The sequence below is a fragment of the Musa acuminata genome, chromosome BXJ1-3 (assembly GCF_036884655.1).
Source record: "Musa acuminata AAA Group cultivar baxijiao chromosome BXJ1-3, Cavendish_Baxijiao_AAA, whole genome shotgun sequence".
In the NCBI taxonomy this organism is placed as follows: Eukaryota; Viridiplantae; Streptophyta; class Magnoliopsida; order Zingiberales; family Musaceae; genus Musa; species Musa acuminata.
In genome coordinates this window covers 698990-714271 of record NC_088329.1, presented here as the reverse complement: position 1 = coordinate 714271, position 15282 = coordinate 698990, and the positions used below count along the sequence as shown (strand labels likewise).

General features: G+C 39.9%; 3 protein-coding genes across 4 annotated transcripts; all 3 read right to left on the bottom strand.

Moving 5' to 3' along the window:
- Nucleotides 1-3484: 3484 nt before the first annotated feature.
- Nucleotides 3485-4107, bottom strand: LOC135614672 (uncharacterized). Its single transcript, XM_065112284.1, has one exon. It carries the CDS (start codon nt 4031-4033, stop codon nt 3611-3613), a length of 423 nt encoding a protein of 140 aa, XP_064968356.1. The 5' UTR covers nt 4034-4107; the 3' UTR covers nt 3485-3610.
- Nucleotides 4108-6899: 2792 nt separating this feature from the next.
- LOC135614668 (amino acid transporter AVT6E-like) lies at nt 6900-8990 on the bottom strand. The gene has a single exon (XM_065112275.1). It carries the CDS (start codon nt 8829-8831, stop codon nt 7422-7424), a length of 1410 nt encoding a protein of 469 aa, XP_064968347.1. The 5' UTR covers nt 8832-8990; the 3' UTR covers nt 6900-7421.
- Nucleotides 8991-9958: 968 nt separating this feature from the next.
- On the bottom strand, nt 9959-14688 carry LOC135582572 (protein PHOX1-like). 2 transcript variants are annotated; one of them, XM_065112259.1, is made up of 3 exons: nt 12175-14688; nt 11349-11591; nt 9959-10324 (listed from the first exon to the last, which is right to left on the bottom strand). In XM_065112259.1, exons 1-2 carry the CDS (start codon nt 14042-14044, stop codon nt 11443-11445), a joined length of 2019 nt encoding a protein of 672 aa, XP_064968331.1. In that variant the 5' UTR covers nt 14045-14688; the 3' UTR covers nt 9959-10324; nt 11349-11442. The 2 variants fall into 2 exon arrangements, with proteins under 2 accessions (XP_064968331.1, XP_064968336.1); XM_065112264.1 differs by having other exon boundaries at nt 9960-10276; nt 12175-14687.
- Between the last annotated feature and the right edge of the window lie 594 nt (nt 14689-15282).

Genomic DNA, 15282 nt, shown 5'->3' with positions numbered 1-15282 from the left:
AAAATCAGAATATAAGCGCAAACTGAAATACGACGTTCGTACGATAAAAGCGATTTACATCTAAACGTCAATTCGGAAAGCACTGAACTTTGAAACACGTTCGTAAAAGCACAGAAGGCAGTAAGCTATTGAGGAGGTTTGCAGTAGATATAAGATGCTCAAAGTAAATGTAAATCGAGATTTAGAGTGGTTCGGTCAATCTTGACCTACTCCACTTTTGGCTTCCTCCACCGACGAGGTCACCGACGTCAACTAGAGGCCTTCCTTCAATAGGCGAAGGCCAACCACCCTTTTACAGTTTCACTCCTTTTTACGGGCTTAGGAGACAACCCTTATAGAATTTTCTCTCCTTTCTTTAAAGCTCAGAACTTGGAAGAAAAGAAGGAGAAGAACTTTTGGCCTTTACAACAATTTTGAACTATAAAAATCACAGAACAAGATCAGGATTTCGGTATATATTATGTGTGCTTTCAGTGCTGAATGGGTGGGGTATTTATAGGCCCCAACCCAGTTTGAATTTGGAGCTCAAAACTGTCAATTCCCGGAATTTCGGGATATAGCGGTTGCACCTCCTGACTGGAGCGGTTGCACCGCCTGGCAGAGCTTGAAGACTGAGCCTCTGGGCGGTGCCATCTCCTGTCAGGGGCGGTTGCACCTCCTGCCAGAGCTCGAAGACCGAGCTCAGGCAGTGCCACCGCCTAATTGAGGCGGTGCCACCGCCTAACTGAGGCGGTGCCACCGCCTAACTGAGGCGGTTGCACCGCTTGGCCAGAGCTCGGAGACCGAGCCCAAGCGATGCCACCTCTATCAAGGGAGGTTGCACCGCCCAGTCTTGCTCGGAGACTGAGCCCAAGCGGTGCCACCTCCTGGCTGGGGCGGTTGCACCGCCCAGTCTCGCTCGGAGACTTAGCCCAAGCGGTGCCACCTCCTGGCTTGGGCGGTTCAACCGCTTGGCAGAAATTAGGGTCCGAATGGGTTGATCCATTCGGCCCAATTTGGGTTTTTCAAGGGCCCAATTGCCCCAAGATTAAGTTAATGGGATCACCTCCCATTTCCAACTTGCTCCGGTGCGTCAATCGCTTCTTCCGGCGAACTTTCGTCGATCATCCGATGAACCTTCGGTGATGCTCCTGCGGACTTCCGGCAAACTCCTGGACTTACGACGATCCACTTGGCGAGTTCCGACGAGTTTCTTTTGGCAAGCTCATAGACTTCTCGGATTCGTTCCCGCAGAACCTCCGACGACTGTCCGAACTTCCGTCGAACTATCGAACTCCCAACGTGATCATTGTTTTGACTCCGGCGCAACTCCTGCTGCATATCTTATTTTCATCATAGTTAATCCTACACACTTATCTCAACATATAGATTAGATAACAAATGACAATTGACTTTATCATCAAAATCCAAGATTCAACATTTTGTGTTCGAGTATAACTAAAATTAAATTTTATTAAAAATTTTAGTATTAATTTTTTATTTTTTAAAAATTTAAAATAATTAAAATTTTTAAATATGATATTAGGGCCTAAGGTAGTCCTACTATAAGTTTAAGTGAGACCACCACTCTTAGATAGTATACTACGAGACGAGCAATAACATCACTTGCTGACACTTGCTGAGCGATATCATCGTTCGTTTGAGAAATTTTTTTATCAAATCTGTGATTGAGTATAACTTGAGTTAATTTTGATCAAACTAATCTAAAATTATTTGGAACTACTATGACATGTTTTCAATTTATGATGAATTAAAAATAATTTTATATAAAAATTAATATAATTTTTAATATATTTTGTGAATAAGTGTAACTTGAGTTACAAAATGAGTGTAACGATGGTTTTCTGAGTAATTTAAGATAATTTTATATATAAATTAATATATTTTTTTAAGATAACTTTAGTTATTTAGTTTTATTATAAATTTAAAATACTTTAATATATATTAATATTTTTTTAATATATTCTGTGAACGAGTTGTAATCTATGTAAATTCAGAAGAGGGGAGGAAGAGAGAGCAGTGGAGGAGTAGAATGATAAAAAAAGAAAGAAGACGAGGACGAGAAGGGCAAGGAAAGGGTGAGAGCGGTGAACGAGGGAAAGAGAGAAAGAAGGTGGAGACCAACGAGGAGGAGGAAGCCAAGGAAGAGGGAGAAGAGATGGTGATGGAAGTGGAGGAAGCCATGGAGTATAGTGAGGTGGTGGAGACCAACGAGGAGGAGGAGGAGGTGACAGAGTACGAGGATACGTGAGAAATTACAGATATAAACATGACTAAACACACCATGAAACGAACATAAACCGTGGATATGTGAGAGATTATGATTTCTTTCTCATCCTCCATCGTCTCTAATTCATTAATCATAACTATGGGATAAAAATCAATCCTTTTAGATGACATCGCGATGATCAGTAGCTGATCCGCCGGAGGAGGGGCTTGCTAGTTGGTGAGGTTAATAGCTTACCAAAGCGATGATCAGTAGCTGATCCGAGAGGATGATCAGCCACACTGAGACTGAGACACGGCCCAGACTCCTACGGGCGGCAGCAGTGGGGAATTTTCCGGTTTTTATGCTTACATTCGCAGCCCTGGAAGGCGGTGCTGCTGGGTCGACGACGACGATGACGAGGTCGGTGATAGCAGCTCCCGTGGTTTGGATTACCCACGCCAACGACGAAAGGAGCCTGCGGTCCAAGGGACAAGTTGAGGAAAGGGAGCGGGCGGGAAATAGGAGGAAGTTGCAGCGGCTTTCGCCCGTCTCTGTCCAGGGAGGAGATAATGAATGGTTGATTTTGGAGGCGATCGCAGGAAAGAAGCTGCCATCCCAGAACCGTCCAGGAAAACGTCTACGTTAGCTTCAATTCCTCCCCTTCCTGCACAGAGTTAGGGTTCTCTTCGGACCCGTCTTTGCTTCCCGTGGATTTAGGGTACTTCGGATTTGAAAGAAAAATATTTATGTGTGTGGAGAAATTTTATATATATATATATATATATATATATATATATATATAATTGTATTAGATATATACTGTCTTTAATTAATAAAATATAATTTTATTTTGTGGTTTGATTGGGTTCAATTAATTGGATTGAACCGGTTGATTTGGACAAGATGAAAAATTAGAAAAACGTATTATCAATTTTTTCATTTTATCAAAACAAAAAAAAAAGACGCTACATGAGAAAACATGAAAATTTTATGAAGCTTTGATAGAAAAATCGCCCAATTTCTAACATAAATAGGGAAATAAAGAACAATTCAACTCCAAAATCATTGCACGACTCAAATTCTCATATCACGGGACCCACAACTTTTGTGATGGCATAGTCGGGATGAGTCGCTCTCAGGAATTGCCATCAATCAGATGCCAACGCAGTGCAGTCCACACTCTTTCGTTTGCATGGGCCCCATCCTCGTCCTCATTACGAATCATTACACTAACCCATCAAATGAACGGGGAAGAAACCAACAGCAAGCCCCAAGGAAGCGTCCTTCTCCTTAACGAGGAGGAAGAAATGCTTTGAGATGGTAAAAAACATACGCATCGAACGGCAGAGAACGTCACACGTGTATGTACAAGAAAAGGATATGGATCGATCGAGACGGTACTTAGCACGCGATCCCGACGGCCGGCCGCAGCGGCGGGGGAGGCGGGGAGGGCGGAAGGCGGGAGGAGAAGCCGCGGTACCTGGGAGGCTGATCGGCCGCGGCGGGGTCGTCGCCGTCGTCGTCGGTGGGTCCCTCGTCAAAGTTGAGGGAGTAGCTGAGTGCGTCGTAGTGGAAGTCGCCGGTGTGGGGGCGGCCGCGGTGCCTCCCGATCCTCGCCACCAGGCCGCGACACCTGCCGCCGATCTCCGGCAGGTCCTGCGCCTTGGATCGGAGCCAGACCGTGGAGGACCGGATCAGCGACGCCGGCTGCTCTTCGCGGGCGGCGGCGCCGCGGAAGCAGCAGGAGAAGCAGATCGAGGACCGGAGGCGCTGCTTCAGCGAGGACGGGGAGGATGGCGGCGAGGAATCCGCGTCGAATCCCATCGAAGAAGAAGCAATCGAGCAAGCGCAGAAAGAGAGAGAGAGAGAGGAGGGGGGGGGGGGGGGGAGGAGTGAGAGTGAAGTGAGTGAGGTGGAGGGGGATGTCTGCTCGTATATAGTGGGGGCGAAAAGACGGATAAGGACAACATGGGATAACGGATCGGAAGGAAAGCAGGGGTCTGAAGAGACGGCGTTACGGAATCCATTCAGGGTGTTTTGGGTATTTCAAGGATCGTAATACAGTAACTCCCGTGAGATGAGCTGACGCTTTGAAGGCCGGAAAGCGGATAAGATTGGCACGACCGCCCCTTGTTTTGTTTTGTCCGTTCTTTAGCTGTTTTAAATCATTTTTTAGGCAATTTTCTTTCAACCATCACAGAAAAATATCTGTTATAATGTTTTGATCACTATAACACAAATATTATCAAGCTTACTTAAAAGAATATAAATAAATCAGATAAATTAAAAAAAAAACTTGAGACCATTTGATACATCACAGATAAAAAATAATTAACGAAATTTTTTTGGAGAGATATTTTAGATATTTTTTAATTAGAGATATTTTTGAATAAAAAATAAAAAAAAGGATATCGATTGAAAAACATCCAAAATATATGTATTTTTACAGGAAAATCATCCTTTTTCTTTTACTTTTTAAATGCTTTCTTTTCTTTCTATTCAATTTCATAGTAAATAAATGAGCTTAAAATATTATAATTAGTATTTAAATTTATCTATATAAGATTATAAATAAAATAATAAAATTTTAACCATACGAAAGAAAATAAAATGAGGAATAATCAATGAAGATATATGTACGAGAGATCGAAATACCTAAAAATAATTAACTAAAAATATAAATAAAATCTAGAAAATTTTAATTTAATAAAAGATAAAAGATTCATATAATCGATACCAAATAATCAAAATATTATGATTTTTTGTTGAATAAATTTTCACTCATTTATTTCTTTAAAGATTTTTAGGTACGTACATCCCGCAAAGTTTGGGAATAATACAGAACATGTTCCTAGATTCTCGGCATATTAACTCAAATCGATAATCGCTAACCATTATTATCAATCAACTAACTTAAAATAAAAATATTAGAATTTGAATATCTCTGTTTTAACCATCCAGTGATAATAAATTAAATGGGATTAATTAATTAACTTAAGAAAGATTAATATAAAATCCATTATACTTTTACAATGTCAAACATTCATCTTGTTCAATGAAGTAAAAAGGGCAGCCTAGACAAATGTAAATAATGCAGAACTAGGGGGATCAAGACACAAGAATAATAGTACTATCAAAGCGAAGTTTGTAAGGAACAACCAGCACTCACAGACAAATTGCTACAGAACATTCTTACAACTTGGACCAGAACAACCAGCACTCACAGACAAATTGCTACAGAACACTCTTACAACTTGGACCACACATGGCCTTATTGAACATGGTTTGGCAATACAATACAATACAATACAATACAATACAATACAATACAATACAATACAATACAATACAATACCTGACAAAGTTCACATGCATCACGTGATAATGTTTCTGATTCGATGAATTCGATTGTGATTTTGACTAACTGGTACCTTAATTTGATTATCATTACAAAGTTCTAACTATTTAGCATGGACTACATAAAATTTTTTATTATCATTATATATTTAATTAAATTTATAATACTTAAATTTTTATTTATAATTTCTATTAAGATCTTTTTAGATCTGGATATCTCTTAAGCATATGCTCATATCATCTTAAATGATTTTATTTCATAATTATTTTTTATAGTATCTTCTATCGAAGAGATACCTAATTATTCACAGATAAATTTTTTTTTTTTTTATCTTTCTTAGTAACTCTACATATCTATCTCAACATTATTATCTCGATAATCTAGATTTTTTATATATATTATTTTTTAATTACTTAATACTCATATCCATAAAACATTGTTGGTCTCACAATTATCTTATAAATTTTTTTTTGATCTCAAAGATATCTCTTAAGCACATGTTCATATCATCATAAATGATTTTCTTTTATAGTATCTTCTATCGAAAAGGTACCTAGTTATCATCTTTGAATGTTATCTATCATTTATATTGCCAAATGCAAAAAAGCACCAAAAGATCAATCATGGACAAATCCTCGAACTATGAGCTTTGCCACTGCTTTCAAGATGCCATCGCTGGTTGGTAAGCAAAGAAATCAAGCAGCGAGAAACAATTTAGAATGGTTGGATGACAGACATAATGTCATATCCTAAAGGCTTGAAGATATGTGGATAAAGTTCTAAATTAAGATGTCATGATTGTTGCACAGATGGGGATATTAGAATAGTGCATACCATATCATTTGACCTAGAATGCCTTTTGTTTAGTTAAATATTACATACAAGCAACTAGGAAAATAAGAGATTGTAATGAGGATACAAAAGGTAATGAGATTATAGTAATATCACCTATGGATTATCCCTACTGGTAGCTTCGTCTCTATCATATACCATAATGCTTGAATTTGATATAAACATATAACAAAACAACATAAAATTATATTACCATCCAATTTAGTTACTTCTATCAAAGAAGTTACCCGACTAAATGCCCCACATAAATCCTAGTCAAGTTCCATCTGTGATATTTCCTGCAACAGTTTTTCAGTAACTAAAGACAAACTACAAGCGATATGCATAAAGAAATATGATGGCTAAATTAAACATTCGTGTTCACAAAGAGTTAGAAGTTAAAATTTAAGCATGATCTTGCGGAGCAGTAACAACACGGTATGGAGTAAACTCTAGTAAACACTATGACAAGCGGATACTCAGAAATTAACACAGCTGGGATAAAGAAAGGAATGCAATCGCATATTTATTCCTGAATGCAAATAAAGTTACAGAAGTGTGGACTTACAGTGAGGATCGAGGTAATACAAGAATTTAATGCTCGGACAATGTAAAAGTATGGTCACTGTGTCAGTAGATACACCAATTTGCATCTCGAAAGCATACCTCTGTCTATCAATTCCAACGTTCAACAATTTTCATAGAATGGTCAAAACTGAGAACAGGAGTAGCAAGGATGTCTCAGATCTGAGTAAGTACTTCTAAAAGCTCTCAAGGCATTAATCTGGCACTACATATCTCAACCGAAGTATGCTATAAACAAAACTAGAACTCATTATGTTCCTGCTTGGCAAGCCAGGATGTGGCAGAAGGCCCAGAACAACCAAGATTTTCTGCCGCAAAGGTCAATTTTCTTGTCTCAATCTTCATCAACCATATAAATCGGTCATCATCATGGCATGACCAAAAAAATTTGCATAACTTCAACTTCACATACCTAATTGGAAACTAACGCAATATAAATCACTCAGACCTATTTTTAAGAGTAAAGATATTCCCAACAACTCCCAAAATACTAGCAACCACTGCCAATACTAACATCAGCCATGACATGTACCTCTCTCTAAGATTTAAAACCTTTTCTTTCTTATCCAATCTCAATGCAATAAGAGCTGGAAATATAAACCCCAGCGACATGCCAGTTGTAGCACCAGTAAACTTGAAAGCCACCCAGATGTTTGGTATCATAGTAGAACCAAGATAAATAATAGCAAGTAGCACAGCCGTCAAAGTCAACATCCTTTTCCTACTTCCAGGAGCTGATTCTGCAAACACTAGCGAATCTACCGTCTGCCTGAGCGAAAAATGAATGACAGGGAAAACAAGAATCAGATGAAGAATATATCCAATCCTCACCACATAATTCAGGATCAAACTGAACCGAATTCCGAGATCCTTATCAAAATTTGTCAGCACATCCGACTCGGTGTCATCCCCAAACAACAGGTATCCTGATATAGCAGTTGAGGCATAGATGGCCACACACAACACTGTGGTGATCCTACTGACAAGGTACATCTTCTTTGGCGTTCTCCCCTCGAGCTCATTGTAGATGGGCTGAACATTGAAATGGCAAACATAGGCATTAGTCATTATCGGAACGACCACCAGCAGATCCAAGAAGGCAGCTTTCGATCCAAAATCAGGCCCCAATCTTGGCGTCCCTATCCTGCCTTCAACAAGCTTAACCAACGCAATGATGGACGACACGATCACGAAGACAACGGCAAGAGCCACGGAAGCAGCTGAAGTGAGGCTAAGCGAATCGATCTTTTCCAGAGAACAAAGAGGGGCCAAAAAGATGACCAATACCACAAGGATCACCAATTTCCTGTGATCCCACTCGCCGCCACTCCCGAGCAATTGATCGAAGACGCCGACGTGCTTCGAGGATCCTGACATCACATCCCCGATGATTATCAAGTAGACGACGAGGACACCGGCGTTGTTGATGATGACGCAGATCTCGGAGACGATCTTGAAGGGGCGGCCGAGGGCGGTCTGGACGACGTCCCCGTAGGAGGACGACTTGCAGAGGACGGAGAACCGGACGAGGAGCTCGATGCTGATCTCGGACAGGATTCCCATGAGGACGATGGAGACGAAACCGACGAGGAGGCCGAGGACCTTCAGGGTGGCGGGAAGGGCCATGATCCCGGCGCCGATGATCGAGGTGGCGAGGTTGAAGACGGCCCCGGGCACGCCGGATCCCGCGGCGGCAGGGCCGTACCCGGCACCGGCGGCGTCGAGGATGAGGGGTAGCTCAACGCCGAATTCTTCCTGCTTCTTGGGAGGGTCTTGAGGTAGGGTTGGGGAGTTGGCTTGGAGCTCGATGGAGGAAGATACAGGGAGGGCAGTGTACGTGCTGTTCATCCTTGGGGAGGAATTTGAGATTGTGATATACAAGAAGAAGATGATGAGGGTTGGGATCGGGGAGGGGAGGGGATGCGAAGGAGGGAGAGAGACGAGCCGAATACCGAAAAGATCGGAGCCGTTCTTTGCCTTGTAATCTGGCGACGGAGATGTCGTCGTGGATTGGGTAAATTGCTTGCAGATCCAACGAGGGAGAAGAAAGAGACAGAAAGGGTCGATGACCCGGTCAACGCTGACAAACCCTGGGAAAGGCCTGTTCTTCTAAACCGAACCGGTAAATGAACCGGGTCGAACCGGCCTGATTTTGAATAATTCGGTTAATAATGACAGTTTTGGGGGGAAAGGAGTGTATAATTAGATAAAGAATTTACATCTGCTTTAATTATTTTTTTTTTTCCTAAAAAAATTGGCTTCAATCATCCCTTAGAAGCAAATGGCTAAATGATTTAGAGGCAAGGAAAAATATCAAATTTATGATAAGACAGGTAGAATATACAACAAGGTAAATTACAAATGTGATGCATATCCCCAAAAAATAACATGTTGTTCCACTACCTACATAGGATGAGCAAATCAGTGCTGATAGTAAGTGCACAAAGTCTTTGATCCAAACAACTTGAACCTGAAATTTTTGTGATCTTTCACATCACTCAGATTCTGTATGGAAGAATTAAGGGTAGTTTTGAACTAACGAAACTACTTTATATTGCTGACTTTGTTCATGTATATATAACATAACGACCAATTATATGACAAGATATATTAGGGATTTTGGATTTGGGATTTTTTTGTGTGTGTTTGAGTTTTGGTGATAGAGAGTGATACCTACACCTCTTTGTAATTTCAATTTTGAATTAATCAAGTTTTGACGATTCAAAAGCAGAAAAAATATCTTATGTAAGAACACATTTTTTTCTTGTCATTTCTAAATCTGCTTTAAGTTGATTCACCTAAGAAGAATCACCGACAGATGGGAAAAGTTCATAACCTTCCTTACAAAAGCACTTCATGTAGTAAGATTACAGCACTTGCAGCATCAGCAAGAACAAGAACAATGACACTATTAAAAGAAGCCTTGAAATCCATGATACCCAGCAAGAGAGGAAATAAAAAGACAATAATTACAAGAGTAATTTGATCTGTTTCAAACTTCTGATAATAATATAACTTGTCTGTTTAATACATACCCAAAAGCATTATGGAAACAAACAAAACAAATCATCTTGTATATGAGAAACAATGAGCACTGCCGTATATTATGTTTTCTCTCTCAAAAAAATAACAAAAAGCTTCTGTGACCAATACTAAGAGGGCACGATGACGGAAATGTCAGACTGCACGACCACCATTTATCAAATTGTCGTATGCATGACTAGGCTCCCGAGAGCCCAGCACATGGAAGGAAAAAGAATTCTGCTATATGATTGTAGAAAACAAACTCTTCTCTGCAAGAAGTAAACAATCGAATATTACAGTGCATCAAGCAAGATAACCTGAAAGGGCAGCAACCAAGTTTGTTAGAGGGGAGAGGCACTCTTAAAGCGACATAAACATTCGTTGTTCATGCAAAGTTATGGATACAATATCATGGTTTCTAGAAATAAAGATCGATACATAAATAGAGAGAATAGGCAACCCAAGTTGGTGACCATGCAAAGCTATGAATACAATATCATGGTTTCTAGAAATAAAGATAGAAACATAAATAGAGAGACTAGGCAACCCAAGTTGGTGCTGAAGCACCAGCAATCAAATACATATACAGATATCATAGTGGTAGATTACTGGCAAGGCTGGTGTGTACCGATGTCCCATTCATCAGTCTTCAAGCATCTCAGTGCATATTATAGCGTGATGCAACAATACAGACCATTTGTTTTAAAATTCATCTTTATTATATAAGCATGTAGAATTTTTTTTTCCACACTACCTATTGTGGTAAGATTTTCCAATTTTTCCAATTTTCCAACAGGCAAATTGGATGTGAGCACGAACAAAGCAACCACACAAAAAAAGGCATTTATATGAAAGCAAATATTTAAAAAAACAAGATCCTAGTAATGCATGTTCCTTAAATTCCTCGGATCTGATTCTATATGAGCTCAGTTGTTACATCAATGTAGGTATATGTGTTGAATATATATATATTGTCTACCTTTGCACATGAACTGCACAGTGTATACGTTTTGGACATCTGGATATGAATAAATGTAAAAGAAAAATAGCACTAACAATAAGAGGAAATTCTATAAACTAGCGGCCGATATTGCAAACTAGACAGGAACCAAAATGTAGCAACCCCAGAGACAACAACGATAAGATAGTTTATAAGAAATTCAACAATAAAATGCAAAATCTAGTGAAGCAGATAAAATGAATGATATACGAAGAACATATCCTATAATAAGTATGTAAAAGAATGTGTATAAGGTGTATAGCTAACTTATGCTAACAACACCTTAGCAAAGAATGTAATTCTAGAGATGAAAAATTAACTGAATTAGAGTGGGAGGCTACCTATGTGCAAAGCAGAAAATAGGCAGGAATACAAGTTATACTGTTCTCAACAATGGCCATTGAATCTGAATTGATGCAGGAAGTCATTTATAAATCATGCATGCTCCAACATATGGTGCAGCTTCGGAGCTCGTCGACGTAATAAAGGCTCAAGTCTGAAAGATGAAACACCATTTATCCACCTTCTTGCATCATGCATCTCATCCCATGCCTGAACAATCTCATCGATCTTGAAACCAAATCCTGCAATTAAAAGTTGATCACAGAATTGTTTATACACCTACCGGAGTCTAGAAAGATGCTCAAAGTATAATGGAATATACTATACTATTGAGGTACATATATAAAAATATGAACAGATAAGATGGATGCCATGAAATTATTGGATCGCTTATGAAGTTGTTATTAAGGCCTTGACATACTTGGATATCACATAACATTTAGACGGATATTATTGCCTAAAATCACATAAACCCAGCAATCTTATGGAAATATGCTCAATCAGCAGTGATACAAAGAATATTATGTCACATCATAGCACAATCAAACATTTGCCTGTACTTAATCAAGGTTTCTAATAACATTCAGCAGTGGATAAGATCTTTTGATACCCAACAGTATTAAGCAGGAGACATTACATAAGGTTGAATTAATTCACACAAGGAGTACTATCAATGTCTGAAGTACAGAATATAAAAGAATTGAAAAAAATAACATATTGAAAATCAGTAGTATCACAATATTAAGTGCAAAGAAATTCTAGCCATAACCAACCAGATGAAGTCACTGTGGTCTCGGACACAGCCACAATATCAAATATTTTTACCTTCTTGGGCAGTTTCATTGGCACAATGGCTTTTTATCATAACAGCAACGTCAGTTGGAGAAGCTCCTGCGAGATTAAATTTTTCCACTGCTGCCATCAGGCACTCTTCCCACATTGGAATGCCTAATTTGAATTCCACAACAGACCGCTCATAAAGCATGGTTCCCCATAGTAAATTTATCTGAGCTCTCATGTTGTAAGCCTGTTCCGCGGCTTCACCATTCGAAAGCTCTATGAAGTAGTCTTCCAAGCCCATCTTTTGCAATAAGATTCTTTCCTCATTGGCTTTAGTAAGTTCCTTCAATCGCTGCTCTTCTATCTCCTCCCACATCTCTGTTCCCTTTTCAATGTTATCCTCAGCATGGTTGAATAGCTCTAGGACTTCTGATGAAGGCCACTTCTCCAGATCTGCCTTGCTTCCAATTGCATAACACCATGAAAGCTTTGCTTGCTCAAAATGTTGCAGTCCAAGTGCAAGAAGAGCTTCACAGAAGTCAGGCTTAATTTTCAAAGCTTCATCATAACGCTGTCCTGCTTTGATGTACTCGCCCTGAGCCCAGTCATATGAAGCTTTGACTTGTGCCAGCATTGATTCCTTTGAAGCATTTTCTGACAAGAACAACCTCTTCCTTGCTCGAGACATATGAACATTTCCCCAGTTAAACAAGGCCAGAGCTGCCATTTCCTGAAATTTCTCCTCAGCAAGTTCAAAAATTTCTTGCGCCTCTTCACTCGTGACAGTCTCTTCCATTGCCCCTGAATATAGTTTCATTCCTAACTCATGAAGATTCAGATACGCATCAGAATTGAAACCAACATGGTTCTTGAATAGCTGAGCGAATTGCACAATCCAGTCATCAACACAGACTGAAGAAACCTTGATGTCATCACATTTGATGCTCCGATTTCTAGAGATGCTTCTGTCCAGCTTCCTCGAAGATTCTTTCTTTGCCTCTACAAGTAAAGGATCGTGCTCAGGATCAACTTCTATTATATGAAGTCTGACCGACCCCTGTGGTTCCGAAGATTCTTCCGCCCACCTCAACTCGTCAGATGTAGTTATTGTCACCAAGTCACCCTCTTTATCCTTATATTTGATAAGGACAGCCTTCAAGCTCGGAAATTTGTTAACGACAATCTCTCTCAACTGCAACATTGTACAATTAGCTGGTATCTGAGCACATCTTATGTCTTCCCCGAAAACTAACTTGATGCTCTTCATAGGTTCTTCTTTAACTTTAGCATGTTTCTCCTCCACAACTACTACTTTCTCCTCTGATTTATGGCACTTCTTCTTTTTTGGCTTCGCTTTCACCGTCAGAGGTTCTGGGAGCGGAAAAAGTGTCTTATCATCCAATGTGATGCCCTTTCTCTCCATCTCCTCCTTCACTCGTTTAGAAATCTCCGTTGCGGTGAGATTGTTTGGCTCCAAACTCAAAACTAGATCAATGTCTTTACAGGCCAATTCCAACCTGTTCAATGCTTCAAAACACTTGGCCCTCTTCAGGAGAGCTTTGCTGTACTTGGGTGAGACCTCGAGGGCGAGATTACATTCGCTGATTGCTTGGTGGTACTCCTCAGGGCTCATCTGCATATAACATGCCGCCATGTTGCTGTGGAGGTACGCAACATCAATGTGGTTCTTTGGAAGCAGTTTGATGGCTTTCTCATATTTCATTAGCGCTCTGTCGTACTCCCGCTTTTGGAACAACTTGTTGCCCTCCTCTTTCATATCACGAGCCATGTCCATGAAGATTGTGGTGTCCTCATCGAAGACCTTCGAGCTATAATCACAGGATTTGCAGTGCTTCAAGGTTGCATCATTCAGTTTACCCCCCGAACTCTTCTTCTTAGCCGGTGGCTTGCCCATTTCTATTTCACAAGAATAACCAATTCCTAAATCTTTTTCCAATCAGTTATTTTCTTTTGATTGCTATTGTTTTAAGAAAACGTATATCACCAATAGGGAAAAAAAAAAATACAGATTAAAATGTTCGACGACGCGCCAAGGCAGCGAATGGGATCCTATTGAAACGAACGGTTTTCATCAATCACCCAAAGAACGAGGTAAAAGACCTATAGCCCCAGGATAAAAGTCAAATCTCTCTGTCTAACCCACCAGAACCATCAGAAAGATCCTCTCAACTCAAATCTTGCATCCAAAGATCCAATCTTTCCCACGAGAATCAACGAAAGGGACAGCAAATCATTCGGAGAAGAGAGCGAGAAACTTATCTGAACCACGGCTGTTCCTTGGTTCACCCAATCAAGCTTACCCAATAAGAAATCTCGTCTCCCGCCTCCGGAGCTCAAGAAAAGTCGGAATCCTTCAGCCCGGAGGAGGTTCGTATCTTCCTCTTCCCTCGAAGGAAAGGGTATCAAAATGCCCTCCAAATATGGCAGAATCCAACGTCCCAGGGCTCGAGCGCTCTCGACCTTTCGCTCATCCGACAACAGCACCTACGCGTCAAGATCCGAGTTGTCGATATCCCCTCGCCATCGCACAAATCCGAACCGTTCCTTCCACTTGGACTTCATCTACGGGATGACGCCGGGAGACCAAAGCAAACATAGAAACCCACGAAAAATCGAAATTAATGAATAAATTTGCAGCACCAAATCGGAGGCGGAGGGGCCCAAATAGGCGGCGACGCGAATTGGTTGAGTTGCGTCGTCTTCCGAGTAGCAAACCACCCACGTGGGGCCCGCCTCAAGGCCCACAGGAACTCGTCTGGAAATCGACAAGGTAGGACGAGTATGAGTTCCTTTTTCCATTCTTTCTTATCTTATGTTTTTTTTTATTTTCTTATAATTTCTTTTATCTTCCAATTACTAATATGCTATTGCGACAAAATAAAGGTTGGTCATTGAGAGAGTATTTATTGGCACAAAATTTTGATTTAGAACACTTTAATTTGTATAATATATGATTTAATATTCTTTATTTTGTGATTAAAAAAATTATATATTAAAAAAAATTTATGATCAAGATGGGAAGCTATTTGTATGTGTATTATTTAAATGATGGGTGAGATGGAATTAGCAGCTTCAACATTCCATTTACATAGTAAAAAATGCTTCACTATCTGAAAGATTGATATTACTATT